Consider the following 25,385-nt stretch of genomic DNA (forward strand, 5'->3'; position numbering starts at 1 on the left):
TCTTGTTGTCTGCCTCTAAAATGTAAGAATACATACGAGTTAAGGATGGTTCTGCATTGCCTCTTATCTGACTAGCATCTGTGGGTGTCAGCTGCCAACAAGGAGCTCGGGTGTCCGGGCCGCTCCTGAGTACTCACAAGCTGACATGCTCTCTCCTGATGAAAGGTACCTTCAAATATGCATGCGGTTTTCAATATAAATTTTGCATGCGTGAACACTCCCCGGAGAGAATCGCTTGAGCTGATGAAATGACTTGAACTGGGACATTTAAAAAGCTGGATATAAATATCGCTAGAAATCCTAGAGCAAGCATAAATACTTCACTCTGAGCTTCGGTGAGCATTTTCAGAATGCTTCTGACCACATCTGTGAAATCTGAGCTTACACCGGAGGAAGGGCATGGGAGGACGTGGAGGGCAGAGTTAGTCAACAGGGTCTCCGGTCCTCCAGGGAAAGCTGACCTGGTGTCAGTGGTGACAAAGGAAGGGTTTTGTCCTTTCAGTTATTATCTAATCAGCCCTCCTCGTCTAGATGACATGTGTGCACACCTCATCTGCTGTCTACGTGTCTGAGTTCAGACATATCTTGTTAAGACCATCATGTTCAAACAGAACACACATTATGTTCTCCACAGAGACGGGGTGTCTGTGTGGGCGAGAAGAACTGAAATCAAAGCATTGCCAGTCTTTTGTATTTTAATGGAGTATTTTATTCTAATTCTTTGCAAGGTGCTAAAAGATCTATATTTAACTGACTTTGCATAGGGTGAAGTATTTATTTTATTGCTTTAAAGCTCTCCATGTAGAGAAGGGCTAGTGTCTGGTGGTGGTGGTGGTGGCTGAGACGGTGGTGGAGATGGTGGTGGTGGTGGTGAAGGTGGCGAATGTCGAACCTGAGACATGTTCCATCAGAATGCTGACGTCCTTCTTTAAGTTACGAGATGACTCTCCCATTATGCACGTTCCTTTTTATTTGGTACAGCACTGAAGCTCATGAAGAGAAAAGAACATAATATACCATTTTTCTTAATGCAGTTTCACATTTACTATTTTATTCCACAGCTTTAATTTTATAATAAGATCTTGATGCCAGGCTTCATATAAGCGATGAGCTGTCATTAATTGATTAGGATCCGCTGTGTCAGTTTCTTTGTTCTGCCATCCTGCTTGTCTGAGGCATCAGACAGTGGATGGTGAACAAGGAGTCACTGAGGTACGAGAGGGGTGTGTTTCAGACTAATTGGTTGAAGACTGACTTTGCAGCGCTGATGTGGTGCTCTTTCTATCATCATTCTTCAAGACTTCCTCCCTTGTTAGTATGATCACACCCTCTCCCTTTCTCCGCTTCATACACAGAACAAACATGGCCCCTTGCTCTGTCCTGATCTGAATCATTTTGAGTCATTCCCTCCCTGCCGGCCTTGCACTCCCATCACATGCAGGAGATGCTTGAGCGCTGTTAATCGTGTGGAATTAGAAGCTGCGCCCTACATCTGACCTGGTGGCTCGTCTACGCCCACATCCACCCCAACTGGCGAACGGTGGTGGTTTATTTTGGGGCTGGTATAAGAGGCTGTGTCTGAAGGCTGTGCGTGTCAGCCGGGGGCTGCGACTGTCATGTAATGTGGCCTCAACTTTTGTCTCCTTCCCCAGACTGCTCCCTAGAAGCTCAGCCCAAATACGTTAGAGGTGGGAAGCGGTATGGACGAAGGTCCTTACCTGAGTTCCAAGAGTCCGTGGAGGAGTTTGCGGAGGTGACAGTGATCGAGCCACTAGGTGAAGAGGCTCGGCCTTCACATGTCCCCACCAGTGACCACGATGAGGTAAGAACTGGGGCAGGCATGTCTACTGGGCCACAGGCGTGGATCCCGACGGATGCCCACATTGCTATGACGCCAAGACAGAAGAACTGAGGGCGTTTACGGCTTTTCTCGGTTGCCAACTACTTGCCAATCTTATTACTTGCCTTGTGGATGTGTACGGCTACTTCTTCTGTTGGTTGAATGTTTTCACCTCTGCTTCAACTTTTGGAGAGCTGACATTTCTGTGCGTGCTTTATGGTTATACATTTTTGAATTCCATTATTTTCATACTATCTGGGATCTGCCACTTCTAGCCCTTCATTGGAATACATCTCTCTCCCGGGCACTGTCGTTTTTAGTTAGGTAAAAAACTAACCAGCTCCCTGCCCCCAGACTCTACCACAGCATCCAGGACAGGTAGGGAATGAAAGCCGTGTGTAGACACTTTGAGAGCCGGTATCTTACCTTCTGTGGAGTAAAGAAGCTTTAAAACTCATTCTTGGCCCAGTGCTCAGCGTTGCCAGGTTCTTCCTACTGGTCCCGCCACACCCAGGCGAGTCTTGCTCTCCAGCAATCAGAGACTCGCTGCCTCCCTCATCTCCTTTCTTTTTGTTTTACACGTCGCCATGATTTACCAATAAAGGAGAAGCAGTAACATTTTCTGTGTCTTTTCTTCATGGCTCGTTTACCAGCATCCCATTTATAGAACGTGATTGAAAATGCCATGCTGAGCAAGCTCTAAATATTTCTTGCAAATCCCTGCTCAGACTGGGGATGCAAATATTTCAGATGCTAATATAAACTGGAAAAGAGACAAAGTGGCTCAACTTTCTCAAAATAGTCTGTAGCTTGTAGGTCGATTTGGGGGTGTGTTCATCACCATCTGACTTCCACATTCAGCTTGCTGAGACCTATAGGAAGCTTGCTCCAGTGAGATCCCCCGCAGTCAGACATCTCACATCTTCAGCTTTCAGCAATACCCACAAACCCAAAGGTAACTGGAAAGAGCCCAAGAATTGGGCAGAAATAAGCAGCCGTAAGCACTGTCGTTTAGAAGTCGCATGACTGGTCTGCGCATCAGAAGTCTGCACCATTTTTTTAAGACCAGCAGGACATGTCCTCACAATAGGAGTGAAGGAGCAGTGTGGAAATGCAGTGAGGAGAGATGGAGGAAACCCCGCTGGAGAACGGAGAGAGAGAAACCACACAAACTGTGTGAGAGCAGTGTGGGCGAGAGGGGCCGGCTGGGAACAGGAGAGGTGGTGAGAATACGGAGGAGGACACTGCCTGGAATCACCCGGCCAGTTGGCCTGGCCACAGGCTGCTTCCCATCTGGGTTCAGCCAGCTGCAGACCCTTTCCTGGGTCCCTTTGAGAATGCAGACAGGCCCCTTTCCCCCGTAAAACACATATGCTCGCAGGCACAAAAATGTTGCGTACACAATTGCAGGGAGGCAAGCACTTTGCAAAACTTCAGTTGCTGGGGCGTTTGCGGTATTTATCCTGCTGTCAGGAAGGTGTCCTTTTATGACGTGAAGTCTGTTTCCTAACCCTGAGCAATGTGGAGTGTACAGGAGACACTTCTCCACGCGAGAATGGAGAAGTGTGTCTCAGCGCACGGGGTGCACTTATGTCGTTGGGAAAACACTTTTAGGTCTAGTATCTCCTTTCTCCAGCTCTTTTCAGTACCCAGGGCGTTATTATTTGGTTATAAGTAATCAGCAATTACTTATTTTTTGGCAAGACGGTTTCTCATTACCACCTGGGGACCCAGAAGGCTGGTGGGCAGCACTGGCTCTGCTGCTGGCAGTGTGTTTCTCATCTCATCTCCCGACTTCCAGGGAGATTTACTACTTAAAAAGTGAGGCTCTGGGGGTCAGCCGATGGCGCAACGGTTAAGTTTGCATGCTCCACTTCGGCAGACGTGGTTCCCGTGTTTGGATCATGGGTGCAGACCTGAGCACCACTCATCCAGCCATGCTGTGGAAGGCATCCTGCATACAAAATAGAAGAAGATGGGCATGGATGTTAGCTCAGGGCCAGTCTTACTCAGCAAATAGAGAAGGATTGGCGGCAGATGCTAGGTCAGGGCTAATCTTCCTCACCAAAAAAACCCCCAAAAATGAGACTCCAGTTTCATATATAAATAAAGATAAGAGTTGAGGCCCAAGTCTGGATGAAACCTTGCTGCTTCTATCTTAGAAAAAGGGTGTGTTGGGGGAACCTTTTCTCCCCGATGGACTCTGGCTTCCCTGACTCCTGCAGAACCTCTTAGCCCAAACCTTTGTTCCACGTAGAAGCTGCTGGTGTCCAGCTCCCACCACCAATGGAGCAGAGACAGAGGCTGTGGAGTGTCATCTCTCTTGGTCTCTATTCTCTGAGGCCTCCTCCTGACTTGGCTTCCAGAGTCTGTGGTACCCACCCCAGAAAGCCCACAGGAGGACCAGGTTGTTATCTTGTTGTCTTTTACCCTGTCCTTTTTAGGTGGCTGAATGTGGACTCGAACCAAGCTCATCCAGCTGCTTTCTTGCCTAAAAATGAGGTGTTTTGTGAGCGGAGTTGAGCCTGTCAGTTTTCAGATCGATTCATCACTTTAAAAAACTAAGAGCTTCCCATGTGACGTGTGACATGTTTGACGTTCCTGTGGGCAGTGAGAGGGGCCAGACCCAGCTTGTGCAGGAGCCTGGCCGTGGGTCACCCTCGCTGCCCGTGGCGCAGCAGTCTGCTGGCGTGGTTTCGTCCGTGTGTCCGTCATCCTCTACGCCGTCGTGTCAGGATGGCGTTCCTGTTTCCTGGCCGGATTCCATAGCAGCCTCGGCAATTTGGGGCCACTAGGTTGGCCAACAGCAGTTCATGCCCTGGGCAGTGTAGGCTTGTACTAGAAATACCCCCGTCGCTTCTTCCGAACCGTCCAGGTCCCCTGTCCTAGAGCAGCCCCGAGAGGGGGCATGCAGGGAGGGAAAGGCTCTCAGTGACCTGCAGGGTTTGTTCACTCTTTACTGTGAGGAGAGCCTTCTTGTGCTCTTGGCTTCTTTCTGCTCCCTTCCGGTTGCTGAGGCCCTTGGGCGTGAGGAATGGATTCCTCAGGCATGTTCATCAGCGGCTCAGACTTTCTCTCAGGGCGGCTGGGCCCCACTGAAGGAGGGAGCGGGGCCAGGTCTCCCACGGTGAGCAAGTCTAAGGAGCCGTCACAGGGAGCTGGCCACGGGCCCTCTGAGGTTCTTCAACTCCTGGATCCAGGCTCGGGGGTTCCTCACCTCCTTCCGACTGTGGTTTCTTCCGCTCTCAGACGTGCCTGATTTTTCCTAGGTGACCTCAGAGGTTTTGATGGAGACAAAGGGCCTGACTCTGTTGTCGGAAGTTAAATGGGGGGAGTCTGGCCGTGGCCACCCAACAGGAGACTAATTTTAACTCTAGGATGAATCAGCTTATTATTTTACTTCTCTGAGGATGTGGGGAGGGGTGGGCAGTGGAGTGGAATGGTGTCACAGCCCTCGGGAGAGCCGTCCTCAGAGTGGCTCGCTTCCCTCTAGGAGCTCATGCCGTGGGGACATGTGAGCCATCAGTCATCTGAAGGGATAACCCGTCATCCCCCCCATGACAGGGACTCGCTGCGAATTCACAGCTCCTTCCGGCTCCTGGGGGAGGGCTGACACGTGATTCCTGCATCCCTCTTCTCTCATACATATAATGGAAATTATAGGTACTTCTCAGCGGTCATGCTTCTCTGCAGCCCACCTATGACTCACCCTGTCCCATCCACCCAGGAAAACAGAAATCCAGGTGGGTGAGAGCAATGTTGTTGCAGAGACTGCTTCCAAGTAACCAGACGAAGCTTCAGGCTGCAGTAGTTACAGCGATTGGAACTCCTCCCAGGACCAGTCTCGGTGGCTGTTGTGACGTGGTGCCCTGGGGAGACCTGCATTGTTACTGTGTGACAAACGCTCCGCCACCTGGGCTTCATCCCCTGAACAGACTGTAGGAGAAGAAGCCTCGTTGTGAGGTGTTTCTAGTTGTGTTCGACTTTTGTTTCGGTTCACGTATGTTAAAGCCCTAACATCAACTGTAAAGATTTTAATCACCTCCGTCCTATCCGCACCCCCACCCCCCAGCTTTATTCAGGCAATTCAGTTCTTTCCTGCTGAAACAGAAGATGTCTAACCTGGCTGTGAAGCGTCCTCCCTGGTTTAGTGACAGGGCCGTAAAACCACAGGGAGCGGCCACTGTGATTTCGCTAAATTTTCAGCACTGGAACGTGTATTTCAGAGTTTCATTTGGAAACCCTGAAGCAGAAGGTGCTGATTCACAGCGACAGGTGGGTTCCACAATCAGCTGAATTGTGGCTTCACCTTCCAATTTAGTGTGTTTATCTGGCAAAGGGATCCCTTGGGAGTCTGACCTCTCATCTCAGGTGGTTTTGAAGGGAAAGTGGTGATTTTCCTTTTTTCATGGGATCATTTTCACTCGAGGCAATTCACTGGGGCCTTCTATTCTGAATGAATCCAGACTAACAAAGGGCACATTCTCGATTCCACCCTGAGGTGCGGTCAGTGAGAGGGTTTGGGTTGTCATTGTTTTTGCTTTATTTCGTTAAGAAACAGAGGTGAGTTTTTAGGTTTGGAAGAGTACGTTTGTCCCCGTTTTATAAGCATATATACAATGGCTACTGAACTGACCTTGAATTTTATGCTCATGTTTCTTCTAAGGGTAGCTGGAAGAGGAAAAAAAAAAACAGGACTAATCTCAGTTCTCTCGTGTTCCCCAGACCTGGTGGGAAAGGCGGGCAGTTGCTACAGTCGGGGCGGCCACCCTGCTTTCTGCCCTCGTTGAAAACAGGGGGCACTTTGTTAACTGTTTCCCTCCACGGGGAGTAAACCGGGTCTAGAAAGATGCTTATCAACAGCAGGAGGCTTAAAACAATCATTTCTTCAGCTGCAGACAATAGCAGTGTAAGGCGAACCGTGCGGCCTTGAGAACCTGAGGGAACATTAGAACCAACGGGACCCAGAGCAGACGCGAGCCAAGGCTGAGGTGGGGCTGTGGGGGCAGGAGGCTGGCTGGTGATGGTTGTTTAAAAATGGAAAAAAACAAAAGAAACCCAAAACTGACTTTTACTACCCTTCATAAAATCAAACTTCTACAAGAAGTGTTAAACTGACTTATATTCTCCTCACGTTCATTTTCATATATGCATAACTTTGCAGTTAACCCTCATGAATTATTCATTTACATTGTATGGAATAAATATTTAATTCCGGAGCAAACTTCTTGATAACTGAGAGGCATTCTGCTAAGAGCTTTTGTAGGTGAAGTGTATCTATTTCCCGGTGACATTTTTTGTTCTGCTCTCTGACTGACAAAGTAAGCAGTTTCGTTACCTATGCCCTTTATTTCCATCAAACAGTATGGCAACGTGAGGATAGGTTTTTTACTGATGGAATTCCAGTGTTTCCCTTTATATTTCCGAAGTCTGTTAGATCATCTGGCTATTCCCAGAGATGAAACACATACTCAAGATGCAACTGTATATCATTTGAAAGTCATCGAAAGAAGCCCCTTCAAAGCTCACGAGACGCCTATCGTCCAGACACTGACGCAGCTCCCAGGCTCCCGCTCTGTGGTTCCATGAGGCTTCCTGACCTGCTCCCAGAGGGAATCCCCTGGAGTCCGCCCCACCCCCGCCTCCTTCCCGGTCAACAACTTCTAATATTTATTTTCTAACTAGAAATAAAACAGACAACACATCAGAAATTAACAAGTTAATTTTAATGATAATGTAACATTTCCCAACTATACCATTAAGTATTTTTCAGATAGAAAAGCGGTATTCACTATCTGTTGAGCAGCTCTGATGAACAGGGTACATGAGCAGACGTATTAAAAAATCCCTCTCCTTTAAAGACTTTAGAATCCAGTGAACCAAAACGAGGCCCCAACCTTGGTGGGAGGAGAGGCTTAAGGCTCAAACTCGTTTAAATTCCGCATTTCTTCCCACTGGCAGTACTGAAGCCTTTTGGCAATCCAGCAGGACTCATCTAAGTGTGCGTACATTTAAAAATTATACATTAGTTCCCGTTATCCTCAGCACTTGTAGCTTTTAATTGCTTTTAAAGATAAAAGGGCTGATTTGCATTTTGGTCTTGACAGCCCGGCCAGGAGCAGCTTGTCCTGGGTTCAGAGCAGAGAGATGGGGCGGGGCCGCCGGCCCCCACTGTGGCCGCTTTGCCTTCAGAGGTGGGAGAGCGGGAAGTGAGCAAGGTCCCAGGAAGCGTGTCCCTGTGGAAACAGCTGGGCACTTAACTTCAAGTACCCGGCTCAGAGTATGGCTTCGTAAATATTTAGGACTGTTAGTTAAATACACCATAGACGCTGTGTTTTAAAAAGTCCTAAAGTTTCCATGGTAAGCATTCTCCGAAACTGATTTGTTTTTCTTCCAAGACTTCCTGTGCTCGGCTCCGTGTGCAGCTCTTGTAAAATGAACACAACAACTCGGTTATTTGGGGAGCTTTGTTATTCTAGCACGTTTCCTTCCTCCCTTCTCTGGGCTGGCAAGGCTTTCCCCTTTCAAAGAAAAAATCTGCTTAAGGCTGCTGAGATCAGCTCAGCCCCCTTTGCTGGGAGAGAATAGCCTGTGTGAGCCCCATAATCGTTTTAATTAGCCGTACATTCTGAGGGGCACAGAGGTCTGCACCAGAGCAGATGGCTGGTGGGGGCTGCGGCTGGCCTATTGTGGGCAGGGGCCCGCAGGCCCACAGGCTGCAGATGCTGGCCCAGCCTGGGGGCTGGAAGCCCAGGATCCAAGAGGCGGGGGCCATCTGCTCCACACTCCGGCCAAGCAGGTGTCCCTCCAAAGAAAGTGTCCCCAGAGCAGTGCCACCGCGTGGCCCACGGGCACGGGGCACCCTTGTCCAGCTGTGGGATGTCCAAGGGCTGACCACAATGGCCAGCCCGACAGTGAGATGCACAGCCCAGAGGGTGGGTATGGGGCCCCCTTTGTCTGCCTGAGGTGTGGGGGCTTCTTCTGCAGCAGCCGTTTGGGGGCCAGGCAACCTCTGACCCTCTCCCCTCTGCGCTCTCAACGGAACTGTTGGCCAGCACACCTGGCGTGTCATGTGGAAGGGCAGGCAGCCCCTGCCCACTGTGGCCGCCCAGGGACACTGTCCCCATGGGGAGGCCCTGCACCTGAGTTGAGTCAAACGTTGATTGCTTCTTCACAGTCACATGCTCAAAGCTGTAGTTTCTACAGATTGTCCTCTGGGTTTGTTCTTAAAGCTGACGCTGGCCTGCCTGCTTCTCTCCTCTGCCCTCCACTAGTTTTGAACGTCCAGGTGGTAGGCACAGTAACTGCAGTGTTTATTTACTCAGACACTTAGCACTTGTTTCATAGCAGGCACCGTTTTAAGTGCTTTCCAAAGATTAGCCCTCCGTGGGAGGGAACTGAGGCACTTAGAAGTTAAGTAGCTTGCCCAAGGTTGCACAGCCAGAAGGTGGTGGAGCTGAAATTGAACCCAGGGAGTCTGGCTCTGGCGTCCAAATCCTGCACCACGTCGTTGTTCCGGCTGAAATAATGGCAACAGCTAACGTTTCCTGAGTGCCAGGCAGGTGCCACCACATCCCCCTCAGGTGGGTCATCCCCACTGGGCAGTGGATACACAGAAGTAAGGTCCGAGGCCTTGCACAAGGCCGCAGAGCCAGGCTTAACCCAGTGTTGCTGCCGGAACCCTTCACGCACGCGCACTATCATTTTGCCGCCAGAGTGGGGAGTAGCTGAAGTGCCACAGATCAATTTTTTAAAAATTTATCCGTATTTATTCTTTCTCCAGCAAGAGGCTGCATACGATTTCAGGGGAAGAAATGAAAAATCCTTTTTTATGAATTACTACTGAGAACACCTCGCAGCAGCTGTCCCTCCCGCGGCCCCCACTTTTCTGGAGGTTTTTGTGATTATCTCCTTTCCAGAGCACATGGCTGGGCTGCGTCTGGAGGCCACCGGCCAGGCTTTCACTGCTCCGGTGGACGTCAGCAATTTAAACAGCCTTGTTCCAGAGCGATGCCTCCCTTTATTGGTGGAGGTCCCATAGCCCATGATCCAATCCCCCAAACCTTGTAACCCGCCTTCTCCTCCCTCTCCCCCTGCTTTTAATTGGAACTGGAACTGCTGGCCCCAGGCAGTGAGAATGAAAATAAATGAACTGTGAATGAATTGAATCTCCCCTCGCTTCTCCCTCCCCTGAAATTGCAATTTAATAACAAACGTCAGCCGCCACGTGCTTCCCTCCCTCTTAGGAAAGAACAGACCCTTGGCGGAGTGGAGAAGCATGGCGCTGTCAGGCAGTCAACTCCATCTCCAGTTGAGTGGTCTTGGAATGAAAATGTAGCTAGTAGCATGAGTTTCCTTCTGCTTCTAGCAGGGCTGGTCCTGGCTGCATCTCTGTTGCTTATACAGGGCCATGGGAGAGATGCTTGGGAAGTTGTTACCCCTGGAGATTAGCCCTGACCCCATCACCACGTGCCCTAAGAGTTGGTGTGAAGTTATTTCAGGTGCCAGTGCTGCCTGGGGTTTAGAAGGCTGTGCCATCCCTGATGCCATTTGGTTAGGCTCTCCCAAGAAGGCCTCTTTTGGATGCTCATGGTCATAGTCCCCAAGGCAGATCTCGGGCGAGCTTCCCTGATCTTTCCACACTCTACTGGGCTTGGGAGGCACTGGCACCCGCAGCTCTCACCCTCCTGAACAGCACCCGGGCTCACACCGAGCCTTCTCCACCCTCACGGCCCTGGTGCCGGAGGACGTGCACAGGTTGCAGAGTGTACGCACCAAAGGGAGAGGGCTTTCCCCTTCTCCCCGCCCCCAGCTCACAGGAAATTCCTGCAGTGAGAATCGAGGGCAGGTGGGCAAAAGAAACAGTGAAGCGGACCTATTTATATTACATAAACAACATTTATAGCAGGAAAGAAAATAAAATTGTTCCCATATGCCTTCAGCCAAATGTATCTATTTTTATTATGTTTCCTTCCAGTCTTTGTCTAATTGTAGAAACATTTTGCCAGCAGTAATCATAGTGTGGATAACATTGTGGTTATGGTCTTTCATTTAACTTTTCAGAAGATATTTTTCCATGTTCTTACATGGTTTTATAATCATACTTTTAATGACTACATTATGATGTGTCATTATGCTTTATGCCCCTTGTTGAATATTTAAATTGTTTTTAGTACTTTACTGTTACAAAAAGTACTATAATGTACATATTTATGCACATGCATTTTTTTCTTTCTTTCATTTTATTGCCGTCAGAAATCGTGTGAAATTATTGAGCCAAAAACTATGAACATTTTTGTGGCTTATGATACATAAGACCATTTTCTTTACTAAAAGGATAATATCCATTTTCATTGCTACTGGTATCATATAAACAGGCCTATTTTAAATCATAAACTTGAGGTAATAAAAGTCATTTTTAAATGCTTTGCTAATTTAATGGGAACAAAATGATTGTGTGGTTTTAATGTATACTTCTTCGATTGCTGTTGAGATGAAACTTTCTCCATATTTGTTTGTGTTGCCTCTTAGGTGATTTGTCTTTTCATATTCTTTGAATATCTGCTAGAGACTTGGCATTGTTCTTACCAATTTATAGGAATAACTGATACCTCCCGAGGTCCACCAAATTAATGCTTTAAACTTAAATGTGGTAATGAAAAAAATCTGCAAATATAAATTTAATATGTATTACGTAATCGCATGTCCAATGAAAATAATACATTTTTATAGTGCTTATTATGTACCAGGCACAATTCTAAGCATTTGACCCAGCTCTCTGACATAGGTACTATTTTAATCCCATTTTATAGATGAAGAAACTGAGGCAAAAGAGGTTATTAGGAAACTTGTCCAGGCCCAATCTGGTAGGTGAGCCAGGCTGCAGAGACAGGCAGTCTGGCTTCCGCATCTGTGCTGTGAGCCCCAAACTAGATCTCCTGTTGGTTAGGGGTGACAGCCCGCAAAGAGGGCAGCAGGGAAGTCCTGATCTGGGGAGCAAATCAGATCTGTGCACCCAGTCCCAGGGACGAGGTCGAGTCCTTGGCATATTGGCGCCTTGGCTCCTGTGAACTAATTGCTCACTATTTTAAAATGAATTGAGAAGTGAACAGATGTAAGAAATAAACTTGTATGTAGCGAGATACACAGCTTGTTGCTTTAGGAATTGTTGCCGAGAGTTTCTGAAGGGCTGTGTGTGTGTGTTTCCAACTGTATATCTCGGTGGGGACCTCCTTCACTGCTCGGGTCCAGCGACACGACATACGCCCGCCATCTCTCCCATCAGTTTATGCTCTTACCAATCGTCGCCTGCGTGTGACTTGGTAGGTTTCTTGTGACCACTGGTTCTTGGATCATAGGAACCTATTTTATTTGCTTTAGGTGGGTTTAATGGGTTTAATTTCAGTGTTTCCAACTTATATGCTGAATAATGAAGTTCCAGAACTTTGGACACCACAGTAGGATGAGCATTTAAATCATTGCTCTGTTGGGTGAGGAAATAAATGTGGACAGACAGGCAGGCAGGATGCATTTATTAGTGAGGCTTTATTGATTTAAAATTTTTAATATAAAAATAGTTGAATTCTACCCAGAAACAGTTATTTAAGAAAATCCGTGGAGAACTGTTTACCCCATCTCTCCCTCCCAACCCCCACCACGCCTCCTCCATCCACCAGGTTTGAGATGTGTCTTTGTAGAAATGTGGGCTGGTAAAGGTGTAATCACAAACAAGCCAGCAGAAATCACAGTGCCCTAATTCTGTTTCCATGGGCACCAGGGGTATTCGCGACTTTCAGTTGTCTGAACGAATTGTAGGGAACCTGTATATTTTGAATTGTGGCCTTTTGATGTCTTCGGTAGGGCAAGAATTATCCATCTCAGCACCGTCAGTTTGAGCTTTCAGTTTAGTGTCACAAAATGCGGTGAACTCTGAACTGGTCTCTCCTCCATATCATTCTAAGTACAAACGGAACTGCGAATCCTGGTAGACAGTGTCCTTTGGTAAGAGGAAAGGACTCGCCTAAGGAGCGTGGATGGGGCAAAGGAGATGTGCTCAGGACCCTGAGAGAGGAACTTCCACTCACACCACTGAACAAGCGACTGGAATTCCACGTTTAATCTAACAACTGTAGGTGGCACCATCTGCCCCGAGGAGGCCACGCTCTGGAGCGGGAGTTGATCAGGCCTGCTTTCCTGCTGAGTTGGTCTCGGGATTCTAAGAGATGAGCTCGTCTTGTACCGTTCAGCCCTCGCAGAGAATGGGCTGGTTGTGTGTCACCAAAGGCAGCTTCCTTCATGAAGTCAGATCTATGCTGAGGCAGCAGCCGGGTTTTGAAAGAGAGGTTCAGCTTTTCTCAGCAGGGCTTCCTGCGATGGTGGGAGAACTTCCCAACAAGACTGATGAGGCAGCTTGCCCACTGCGGACCCACCTGTTGCCGCGCTGACCATGGGGTAGCGGCTGGGTTCGGTTCTGACGTGTGCCCTGGAGGGTGCGCTGTGCACACACCACAGCTGTGTGCTGTGGCCTGGAAGAGACCCAGTGGTAACACAGCTCAATAAGAGGGCAGAATGTCCAGCTCAGATAAACGACCCGCTGTTAATGTAACTTACTGGTGATGTGTATTTTATTTAACCTGAGCTTTCTTGCTGCCTGTTTTGGGTTGCATCTCTGTCCCCTCACTGTGCCACACAGACACACTGGGCTCCTTCTTGCCTCCATCCTTCAGCAAACAGTAACTGCCCCCTTCTCCTCGCTTGGCTGTCTCCAGTTCATCCTTCAGGTCTTAGTTTAGACATTGCTTCTTCCAGGAAGTCTACCCTCATCTCCCAAGTTTGAAGGATCCCGTTTAGGGACCCTCATAGCATCTTAAACTTCTCCATCACAGCACTTCATATACTGCGATATTGTACTTGCTGTTTCCTTGTCTGCACTTCTTCATTAGCACATAAACTTCTTGAGGCAAGAAATATGTTTGTCTTGTTCATAGTTGTATTCCAAAGATCTAGCATAATACCTGGCAGCCAGTAAACGGTTACCGAAGAACAAATTCATAAATGCAATGCATACTAACCCTTGTTGGTTGGTGGATTCTGAATATTGCTGTGGCTTGGTTTTATTGGTTGTGACAGGTTTCACCGTTGAATAAGTGACCTCACAAATGTGAAAGGCAAATCCCTGGTGAAATACTGCAGGAGGCGGTGTGGTGTTTCTTAGCAGTCTCCTCGCGCCTGGCTGGCTGGCTGAGGAGAGCCCACCTGGATGGAAGCAGTGGAGGCCTGTGTGACTCACTCAGATGATGCATTCAGAGCTGGAGAGAGATCTGGCCTTGGGGAAAGTGGCTAAGTTCTGAAGCATGCTAATCTCCTTCTCTTGCCTTCTCCAGCATTGGAAGACTCAGCACAGCGAGGAGTACGAAGCGGAAGGTAGGAACTGAGCGTGCGCCTGGCCTGCTTGGGAAGGAAGGCTGCCGGCCCCAGTCTCCACCCCCTTCCTGCGCCTCTTAGCCTTCTTCCTGACAGCCTTGCATGCTGGCGGCCAGCTAAGAAGTGACCTTGACCACAGCAGCAACAAAAAATTCATTCCTAATTGATAGCTCGTAATTTTAAAATCCTAGCATTTAACATCATGCAAGATATGGCAACTAAGACGCAGAATTTCACGTATGGGCTAATTACTCTTCTATAGACTTTCAAATTAATCTGTGGGCAGTCCTAAACTAAATGGTGACCTATTAAAATGCATCCCTTGACAAATTTCAGATGTTTCTGAGAAGCATCGAAACGCGTTGGTCTGCTGGCCAGCAGGTGGCGCTGTGGTTCAGGGGACAGAACCCAGCCTCCCACTGCCTCCCCGTTCGTTACCTGTGCTCAAGAGTAATGACAGTGTGTCCTCTGCGTCCCCAACCCGCAAAGACGCAGCAGGAATGGGCTCATTTCTTCCAGAAATAGTAGAGGTAGCACTAAATGCTCTTCTCAGCCCTCTGAGGTTCTTCCAGGCACACAAACTTGCACCAGTAATTATCTATGTTTAAGTAATGGCTTTGCAGAATCTGCAATATGTAAGTGGAAAATTTAACTAGAATTGAGAACTTAGTGGAGGATAGATTTTGATTTTTAAGTAAGTGGTTTGATCCTTAAGTCTTCAAATAGAACTTATGCTTAATCTGTAGATAATTAGTAACTTGTTCCTTGCAACCATTTATTCTTTCAAGTGGGACTGTAGGTCAGAATGCTTATGTGTGTAAAGATTTGGGAGGAGGCTGATCTTGTGATTTTTGTGATTATTTTATGACATTTATCATGAAGTTATTTCCTTATCAGTAAAAGCAATTCTGGTGCTTAGACTAGAAAGAAAGTGGAGACAGAATCTGGCAGCCCTAGTTGAGGCAGGGCATGTGGAATGGCTGTCAACCAGCCTTTTCTTCCCATCACACCGAAGCCTGGGGCTGTGCGTGTGTTCAGTTGGAATAACAAGCTTAGACCCGGGGCGTGACTGCCTAGGACGTGGCGTTTCTTACGCGGGTGTGACTGCCAGTGAGCAGCAGTGCCTCGTGGCTCCAGTTGCAGCCTGAGGACCAGTGGTTCCATTTCATTTGAACTTCAGGATCAAATCAAAATGGACTCAACATTTACAGTCTTTTTTCTTATAATACTTTCAAAAACCACATTTTTCTTTGAGAATAGGCTCTCTTTGTCATTCCTTTGGGGACAAGACAATGTATGCTTTATTTCAGGCCAGTTGAGATTTTGGAACCCAGATGATTTGAATGCCTCACAGAGTGGGTCATCCCCTCCCCAAAACTGGATAGAAGAGAAGCTGCAGGAGGTTTGTGAAGACTTGGGGATCACCCGTGATGGTCACCTGAACCGAAAGAAGTTGGTCTCCATCTGCGAACAGTATGGTTTGCAGAGCATCGATGGAGAGGTAGGCCTTCCATCAAATTTTTATTCAAGAATAATAATCATGATGAAAGCTGCACTGGCCACAGGCTAGGAACAGCCATACTAGGGCTTCCTGCAGCATGTTCCAGAGACTCCATTCTTTTTTTTTCCTAGGAAGTAGTCGTGAAGGGTCTGTCTTTGAGGAGCTCACCTTGTTCTGTAGAAAAGAAAAACTGATGATAGCTGACGCTGACTGAGCCCATACTGTGTGCCCTCACTGTGCGAAGCACATTACCCCGCATTATCATCAGACGCCAGCTCAGTGCAGCTCTGACATCTGATATGTCTGCAGACGTGGCCTCCACAGAGCCAAGTGTGGGAGAGGCATGGAGGAAGGAGGAAGCAGGGAGGGAGTTCACTAGATTTGAGTTGGGGAATATTTTGAAACCCAGGCTGATGAGTTTAGGTTTTTGGAGAGAAGTCTCAATATCAACGCTGGGTTCTTCAGCAGATTGAGTAACATCTAGGAAAAACTTACTTTTACGGGCATATTGGCGTAAAGAGAGCCTCTGGTTAGGAGACCAGCCAGGAGCCAGCATGATATTCTGGTCATGAGGAAATGGAAAAGGGAAGATTGGTGGTTTGGAAGATAGAAAGAAATGTTGAAGGAGCCCCCAAAAGACTCTTGCTTATTAAAACTCGGAGCTTTACGTTTTCTGAAAAATTGAAAGGAGCACTAGCAGGACTGGGTGCGTGGAGAGCCGTGAAACACAAGAATATAAATAATTCCAAGATATGCCTTTCAAAGAGCCAAAAATAGGATTGGAGGGACTTGGAGGTTAGGGCTACAGTCATAGCTTTGTGAATCTTGGATTATAACGATATTTGAAACCATGCTGTCTGTGGGCTCGGGCGATAAGTGGTATTATTTGCCTAAACCAGAAAGAGATTTATCTTCCAAGTAGCCTGGCTGCAGAAAAGCTTTTTTTCCCTTTTCCCTTGTGTACGTGGCCGTTATATACGCAGCGACTACTTTTGTAATGGCTCAGTGGTCATTGATTTTTCAGTGGCGGCTGTTGAGTCATAAAATTAAATTCACTCCTCCTAAATTATGAACCAGGGCCGTGTGCAGAACTTGGGTTGTTTTTGCCAAGAAATGTTGCACAAACTTGGGTTATTTATCTAAGAACAGTCCTTGGAATACGCTGTAGCCATGTGCCGGGAGTTGCACATTCTTGCGTGTGGAGTTTGTAAAACCTGGGAAGAGAAGTAGCACATTAGTTATTGTCCTCTGAGCTGAGGATGAATAAAGGATTGCTTATTGAATATGGCTTTTGCTTAGTGCTTTTCCTCAAAAAAAAAATCATGAAACACTGTAGTGCTTTGTATTCCTGGCTCTAGACCACAGAGGAGCTGAAAGTGCACGATGATCTCAGCAACATGCAACTTGGATCCTGGAGTTTTACGAGTTAAAGCAATTGTAGGCTTCGTCCCCCTCACTTTATGGGTAAAGGAAGTGAGATCATTGCTGCTTGTTGCCGTTTTCATGAAGGGACCAGATTCACTGCCTTGCAGCTGTAACTAGTACTCTGCTCCCCAGAAGCAAGGGTGACTATGGGTCAGGGATGACAGGCTGTCACCCTAGATGCCAAATGTGGCCCAAAGGCTATTTTATTTGGTCTGCCCAATATTTTTAAAAATTGGACTTTTGTTGTGCTCTTTAAAATCAGGAGATTTTGCTAAAAATCAGAAGATTTGGCTCCATCTTGCTGGCAATGAGAAGCGACCAGCTCCTTCGCACAGGGCATGCATTCCCGTGTGTTCTGTTTGCTGCTTTAAATGGCACTACTTTCTAATGCCCTAGCCCCTCTGCCTTGCTGGTTGGCATCACCCTCCTGGCCCCTCTGGGTATTTAGGTTTGTGATTCGTATTCTAGTGCATTATTTCCCGACATACTCATGGGACACCCACCATCCAGAGACCTGGTCAGCGTATCCTGGGGAGTGAGAGTGCCCTCGGCTCTGGACGTGGTTGCTGCATAGGCTGCAGAGGACACTTCACATGCCCACTTCACTCCATTCTTTCCAGCCCAGCCCTGCCCGCCCACCCTCATCTGAATCCACGTCCTTTCATTCACCACTTGCCCTCCCTCCTATACAATAATGGTGGGACTGACTTGCTCCTGTACTCTGAATGGGTCAGGTGATGGGTGTCTAGGAAATCTGGAGGCTGCATGTTGATTTGGCCAAGGTCACAAGGCAAAGTGGTATGGAGCTCAGGTTAGAGCCAAAGCGTGCTCCTTAACTTCAGCACACCCAGATTTTGCTGTGCTTCCTGCTTTGATGGTCCTGAAAGCCCAGTGCTCTAAGAAAGTGTTCTCTTGGTTGATAAGAACAAGACAGAGAAGCTAAGGAGTCTTGGCAACCTCAGAACCTTAGCTAAGCACCCTGTACCTTGCTTCTTCCAAAGATTTCCACTCTCTAGAATGATTTTCCTGTTTCAGAGTCCTCTCCAGAGGAAGTGGTATAAAAACAAGAATAGAAACAGATGTTTCCTATTGGAAGTGAATTGGAAAAAAGCATTTGAGGTAAAAGAAATGCCTCAAGCACTTACAAGAAGAATAAAATCAACAATTGTAAGATGGCATGAATCCTAGCAATAGTCCAGATTTATGAAACGAATATTGAAAATTTGAAGATGTTACAGAGAATTAAGGCTTTTGTTAGAATGGATCCAGTTGTAGGTTCTGATGCAACAAGAGTAAATTGTTGCTTATTCTGTCTCTTTGCTACTCAGTGACATGGGTACACCTGAGAGCTTCTTAGAAATGCCGAATCTCAGGCCCCACCCCTAGACTTACTGTGTCAGAGTCTGTCCTTTAACAAGATCCCCAGGGGATTTCTGTTTTATGCGTTGGAGGCATGTTCCTGTAGAAAAATGTTAGCCCCCAAAATAAAGAGGAATCCGACTGCCAGCAGGAAGGAGGTCTTTCCCTGCCTTCCCTGGTTTGTGGCCTCAGTGACTCACACTGCCTCAGTCCCCTTTCCATTCCTCTGTTGAGTGAGGGAGCAAGCCTGGAGGAGGGGCTCTGGTCCAGCTTCCCCTTCCCCATTATATAAGGAACACTACTTGGTTACTGTCAGAGACGGCATAAAAGCCAGTCAGAATTCCCTTCTCTTTATGTCTCTAGAACCTTTCTGTGGCACGTACACCAATTCTTCTTATCCAGTCTTTGTTCCTCCTGTGTGAAAGCACTACAACAAATAAAAACCCCAAACACGCAGTGTTATTCCAAGTAACGTTCTGACTCCCAAGTCATGGGTTTCAGAACCAAACTCTTAGATCATTGCTCTCCACCCCAGACCAAATTCTGCGGTGCTAACATAGTGATTTCAAAAATTCAATGTAAGCAAAATATGTGGAGTCAGCATAGTGTAACGGCTTAGTGAATGTCCAACTAATTTCTTTTGTCACAGCACTGGGAAGCTATATCTTTATATTTTCAAAGTAATTTTTTAATTCGTAAGAATAATGTTTAGCAATGTTAAAAATTACCTGTTCTAAGAGTGTGAGTAGAAGAGGAAACAGTTCATTGCTAAATTGAGTAACATTATGAAGATGCTGAAAATGGACTTTTGTTTAGCTTGTGTGAGGAAGAAGGACATATTACTGGAAAGGAAAATAAATTCAACGGAATGAGAATAAAGGGGCATATTGTATTTCTGGAGTCCTGGGATCAACAGAGGTGCCAATTTCTGTTGGCCAGGGGTGTACTTTGGGTCTTGGCTTATTTTGAGTGAAATACTTAAAACACATGGTTACCATTTTCTAGATGCTCGAGGAAGTCTTCCATAATCTTGATCCTGATGGCACCATGAGTGTGGAAGACTTTTTCTACGGCTTGTTCAAAAATGGAAAATCCCTTCCACCGTCAGCGTCTACTCCATATCGACAGTTGAAAAGGCACCTTTCCATGCAGGTAAGAAATGGTTTCTTTGTGAGTAGAAGTTAAAACCCATTTCAGTAATTTCTAATGAATTAATCTGCTGTCTGAAGAAAAATACTGATGAGAAAGAGAGAAGCAAAAGGAGAGTCGGAAAGAAAGACTAAACTATTGGGAAGGAAAAGTTGGGTTTGAGAAATGACCATAAATTACAGAGTGGGAAGACCACTAATTATGCCCCTTAATGTCAGCTGTGGGTCAGACGAAACCTGGTGTTAAGTAGAGACACATCTCGTCTATGTCAAGGAACTCTCTGCCAGATCAATTGTTTTTGATAAGCTTTGCATTCTTGCCTCACTTGGAAAAGGAGATCAAAGGGGCTGCGTGACTTTTTTGCAGCAGTGTCAATTATGGAAACATGCTTTCTGCTCATCGTGGTCAGGACGGACCAGTTTCAGTCCTCATCAACGTCTTGTTGAAATTCCTGAGCTTGCTCAAGTCTCTTTCTTCTTCCAGTCCTTCGATGAGAGTGGACGACGTACCACAACCCCATCAGCGATGATGAGTACCATTGGCTTTCGGGTCTTCTCCTGCCTGGATGATGGGATGGGCTATGCCTCAGTGGAGAAAATTCTCGACACCTGGCAGGAAGAGGGCATTGAGAACAGCCAGGAGATCCTGAAGGTGTGGCAGCTAAAATGGGAGAAAAATAACAAATTGGGGCAGGGTTGGAAAATTGCACTGTTTTTTGAAACTGATTTGATTTGGTTTTTCCTTAATGATTCTTCTGTTCGCAAGATCTCAGAGACAAGAGAGAACTTTTCCTACCCCCTTTAACCAGGAGTCTGTTGCTAGTTATTTTCCACATTTTTAAGCCCTAAATTATTGACAAGAAAAATGGTCTTAACTGATCCCTGGTTGGTAAAGATTAAACTACTGTGTTCATTTATAGTGCCAGATAGTATTTTTTTAAACATGCCAATAACCATGTTATGGTTTCCTTAGAGAGAACTTAGTTATGTTCTAGATTAAAGATTGTTCCTTAGCAATCACTAAAGATATATAATCATGCAGCTTCTAGGTGGTAAATCCAGTTCTCTGTGTTTGTGTGACCTTCACAGCTTCTGCTTTTGGAGCACAGGACTAGTGATTGTCTTGACCTTGTTCTGATTTCTAGGCCTTGGATTTCAGCCTTGATGGAAATGTCAACCTGACAGAATTGACGCTGGCTCTTGAAAATGAACTTTTGGTCACCAAGAACGGCCTTCACCAGGCGGCTCTGGCCAGCTTTAAGGCTGAGATCCGGCATCTGCTGTGAGTTGAGTGGAAGGTTCACTCGCTCCGTCCCTTTCCCTTCTTGTCCAGCGGGTCATTCAGATGCTGAGACACACGTCCTTCCGCGTGTGCAAGTGGGGCTGACCTCCATCATCTCACTGCTGTGGAACGAGGAAGCTTCAGATCAGCACATGGGCTTTCAGGGATGTGGTGGAATGTCTTTTTGTTTGTAAGGGTTTGGGTTGTCTTGGTTTTGTTTTTGTATTGAAGCAAGCCAAATGAGAGTTTTTTTGGGTCTACTTGTTGCTTAGAAGCAGTTTCCCTTTAACTCTGTTTATTTCTGATTCTAGGGAGCGAGTTGACCAAGTGGTCAGAGAAAAAGAGAAGCTACGGTCAGATCTGGACAAGGCTGAGAAGCTCAAGTCTCTGATGGCCTCAGAGGTGGACGATCACCACGCGGCCATAGAACGGCGGAATGAGTACAACCTCAGGTGCGACCGGTAGGGCGAGACCCCTGCTTTCTCGCCATCCAGGCCCAGGGAGTGGGGCTCAGCCTGCCTGCTTGGCCACACCTGGCTGGAGTGACTCAGGTGTGGCCAAGCCTAGAGGAAAGCAGGACACATCATATGCCTTCTTAAGGAGCTCCATCTCTGTGACTTTGTTTCCCTTTTTGGTGGGCTGCGTAGGGGCCTCTGAGGGATTTGATGGCAGCTTGTCGGTCTGTCCTTCCCCCAGGAAACTAGATGAAGAGTACAAGGAGCGCATAGCAGCCTTGAAGAGTGAACTCCGCAAAGAGAGAGAGCAGATCCTGCAACAGGTGGGCAAGCAGCGTCTGGAACTCGAGCAGGAAATCGAAAAGGCAAAAACGGAAGAGAACTACCTCCGGGACCGCCTCGCCCTCTCTTTAAAGGTAATCATCCCCTTAGTCGGTGGTCTGTGTCCCTGCCGGGGGCACCATGGGGGAACCGTGGCTCTGTAAGAGGGCAGGTCTGCACAGGGCTCAGTCCGAGGACTCTTGTACGTTTGCCCAGCTGGGTCCTGACCCAGACATGGCTGAGACCCACTGGCGTCTGGATTTGGGGGGTATCCAGGCTTCTGGTTTGCCAACAGTGTCGATTAATGTGTCTTGTTCTTCTCAGCTGCTGAAGTTGCACTGGATGCTCAGGCTGTTTGGAACCTGGTTGATACCCTCTGCCTTCCCCCTTCCCCCTTGTTCTTAGCAGGTGGCCTTGTCTCCTGCCACACAGCAGCCACCAGCTTTGTTTCTCTGCTTCCAGATGTTCCTCTGCCTTGTACTTCCTCCTCTCCTTTCCTGTGCCTCCGGAGAGGAAGTGACCCTCCTCTTTCCTGGACCCTGACACCAATTATACGGTGCAGTGTAGTCTAGAGATAAAGCAGGGGCTCTGGACTCAGACTGCCTGGTTCCAATCTGGATACCACTACTTCCTGGAAACCCTTGATCAAGTTCCCCAAACCTGTTTCCTAACGTACAACATGGGCACCATTGTAAGACCAACCCCATGGCATTGATATGGGGATTAAAGGAGATGCTACAGATACAGTCTCTGGAAGCTCATAAGTACATAGGCGATAGTCACTATTGTTGAGGTTATGAAAGTTCCTCAAATTCCACACATCAAAAATTGAGCTAATTCTTGCTCCCTAACCAGCAAAATGCTTCCTCTCCAGAATTTTCTCCCTAATCTACATCATCACCATGTGCTGCAAGTCACGGAAGCTAAAATCCTCAGCCATCCTCATTCATCAGCCTTAAGTCCTGTTGATGCTCTGAAATGCCTCTCAGATTTAGCCTTCTCCTCTCCATTTCCACAGCCTCTGAATAGGCTCAGAATTCATCACGATTTCTGAGCCGGTTTACGCATATCCTTTCTTCTATTTAACTTCCGTTTTGCCACCAGAGCCACCTCACTAAAGAACACTTGCCACCATGCCGTTACCCTTTGTAAAGTGCAACATGGTAGCACTGAAGGCCCCTGCACGGGGCTCGTCCCCATCCTTTTCCAACTTCAGGTCCCGCCTGCAGCTGCCAGTGTGTGCCTGCAGCCCCTCTGAACGTGCCACTGGCTCTCATTCCTCGGTGGGCTTCATGCCCCTCCATTGCCTTCTCCAATACCCCAGGCCAAGTGACTTTTTTGTTCCCATCACACTCACTTTTTTCTTGCCAGAAGACAGTGCATTTCCCATCGCATCATGGATGACTTCATCCTTGTCTGTCCCCTCCCCACCATCCAGACTGTGTGGACAAGTGACAGAATCTGGTTCCTGTTTCCAGAGCCCCAGCACAGGCCTGACACACCAGGCTTGCTCCTGATTGTTTTGACATCTAAATTTAAACATACTTTGAAAGACTAGAGTTGAAGACTTGGCATTTTGGGGGAAGGTAGTATTTTTTTTTTAATGCTTCAAGCACATCCTTTTTTACTCCATGTTGCTGTGTGAGGGTGTGAACTAGAATGTATTAAAATATACTGGCTCTATATTCTTTTGGCAAAGTGTACTTTGAAAATAATGTTCTTCCAATTAGCTTTTAACATTGGAATAGAAAATACATCAAATGACATGTCTGTATGGTTTTATTTCATTTTTTAACAAATATGGGTGGAAATCTCTAACAAATATTATATGTACAGGAAAAAAACCCACCTTTTGGACTTCAGTTGATGTATTTTATTATAATAATTTAAACATATACCAATTACGAAAAAACTCTATGTGTAGCTTTTACATCTTTAAACCAAAATAAAATTGTAAATGAAATATAAACCAAACTATATCATCACTAAGTGAGAATTGATTTTAGAGTTATTCTACTTTTTACAGTTTTTCTGTGTTCTCTTTTGCTGTCAGCCGAACAAGGTATGCTGCAACCAGTTTGCTTTCATTTGACAATATATTGAGAATTTTTTCCTGTCGTTAAATTTTCTCCTGCAATGCTGTCCAGTAGAGATATAACGCAAGCCATCTATGTAATTTCAAATTTTCAAAAGCCCCATTAAAAGGTAAAAAGAAACAGGTGAAATTAATTTTAAATCACTTTATTTAATCCATCTCCAAAATATTATCATTTTGACATGTAATCAATATAGAAGAATTGTCACCGAGCTGTTTTACATTTTTGTACTAACTCTTTGGACTCTGGTGAGTATTTTACGCTTACAGCGCATTTCAGCGTGTACTTCACGTATTTGAGGTGCTCGGTGTCCACGTGTGACTGCTAGTGGCTGTCATGTTGGACACAAAGTTCCACAGCATTAAAAAAAGAGGAGGAAGACTCCTCTTGGATAAGATAAATATCAATTTTTATATTTACTTTTGTCTAATCTAATAAAACTTTCAGGATGGAACAAATTTTCTCAGCTAGAGCACTGTTGTATGCATCATATACAATGGTGCAACGGTTTGCTTCTGTTTTCGTCTTGCCTGTTTAATGTCTCCATGTCTCTTCAGGAAAACAGTCGTCTAGAAAATGAGCTTCTGGAAAACGTAGAGAAGTTGGCAGAGTATGAGAATCTGACAAACAAACTTCAGCGAAATTTGGACAATGTGTTAGCAGAAAAGGTAAGTCTGTTTGAATTTGATTTCCTCATAAGAAACTCAAAGTGCAGTTGCTCAAAGGACAGGAGCAGCGCCACCCAGAACATTGCTGGTAGGGGATTCTTTAGGGGCTAAAGGAGTTGTCCTTTCCGCAGGGACCAAATCTAGCAGGTTGGACATGAGGGAATCATTGCATGGTGCTGAGAAGTGACCCTGCCTTAGCCAAACACATCACTCCAGCACGTTCTCCACATCCTCCAGCTGGTGGTGTCTCTGCTTAAGTGTCACATTCCTTTCATCCTCAGGGGACTGGGTGGGCACGGGAACAGGCCTGTGATATGTCATAGGTCGAAGGAGGACACTTGGGAGATGACAGCTTTGCCCTTCTTCTTTCTAGTTTGGCGACCTCGACCCCAGCAGTGCTGAATTCTTTCTGCAGGAAGAGAGGCTGACGCATATGAGGAATGAGTATGAGCAGCAGTGCAGGGTGAGTGACTGAGGAGGATCTGGTACGCAGGGGAGTGCCTGGGATCCAGTCCCCTCACGTTCACTAGCCGTGGACCAGGAGTGAGTCCCTTTACCTGTGGGGCCTCAAGTCCTCGCCTACGAGATGGTAAAGTAGGAGTACCCACAGACCAGGGCTATTGTCGAGATTCATGAGCGAGTCTATGTAAAGTGCTTAGAACAGAGCCAGCGACTTAGCGTGTAACATAGTGTTAGCTGTCAGTATTATTATTTAGTATTCTGACATACTAGGGAATCATGCAAACTGCATTTGTCTGCCTTATCCAGGGAAGAAATCATTAGTGCTTAGAGGAAGATAGAGTTTTATCCCAAGTGAAGGAATTCGTGGTCCTGCTGATGGGCTTATTCCAAAATTAGCCTTTCCTG

The 25,385-nt window shown here is 46.7% G+C and overlaps 1 protein-coding gene and 1 long non-coding RNA gene across 15 annotated transcripts in view; one reads left to right on the forward strand and one right to left on the reverse strand.

The window, feature by feature from the left end:
- NIN (ninein) overlaps positions 1 to 25,385 on the forward strand; it is a 93,148-nt gene that overhangs the window by 29,528 nt on the left and 38,235 nt on the right. For 8 of the 11 annotated variants that reach the window (XM_046653286.1, XM_046653287.1, XM_046653289.1 and 5 more), the window contains exons 4-14: positions 76 to 165; positions 1,653 to 1,822; positions 14,224 to 14,263; positions 15,574 to 15,764; positions 19,554 to 19,700; positions 20,181 to 20,348; positions 20,842 to 20,978; positions 21,290 to 21,430; positions 21,675 to 21,849; positions 24,408 to 24,518; positions 24,892 to 24,981. In XM_046653286.1, coding sequence (XP_046509242.1) covers positions 76 to 165; positions 1,653 to 1,822; positions 14,224 to 14,263; positions 15,574 to 15,764; positions 19,554 to 19,700; positions 20,181 to 20,348; positions 20,842 to 20,978; positions 21,290 to 21,430; positions 21,675 to 21,849; positions 24,408 to 24,518; positions 24,892 to 24,981 — 1,460 coding nt within the window. The remainder of the gene's footprint in view (positions 1 to 75; positions 166 to 1,652; positions 1,823 to 14,223; positions 14,264 to 15,573; positions 15,765 to 19,553; positions 19,701 to 20,180; positions 20,349 to 20,841; positions 20,979 to 21,289; positions 21,431 to 21,674; positions 21,850 to 24,407; positions 24,519 to 24,891; positions 24,982 to 25,385) is intronic. The other 3 variants (XM_046653288.1, XM_046653297.1, XM_046653295.1) reach the window with 2 other exon arrangements.
- Positions 24,525 to 25,385, reverse strand: part of LOC124235398 (uncharacterized) — a 62,425-nt gene continuing 61,564 nt past the window's right edge. For all 4 annotated transcript variants that reach the window (XR_006887458.1, XR_006887460.1, XR_006887457.1 and 1 more), the window contains one exon: positions 24,525 to 24,942. This is a non-coding gene — a long non-coding RNA (uncharacterized LOC124235398). The remainder of the gene's footprint in view (positions 24,943 to 25,385) is intronic.

This window comes from Equus quagga, chromosome 2 (genome assembly GCF_021613505.1).
Source record: "Equus quagga isolate Etosha38 chromosome 2, UCLA_HA_Equagga_1.0, whole genome shotgun sequence".
NCBI classification, from domain to species: Eukaryota; Metazoa; Chordata; class Mammalia; order Perissodactyla; family Equidae; genus Equus; species Equus quagga.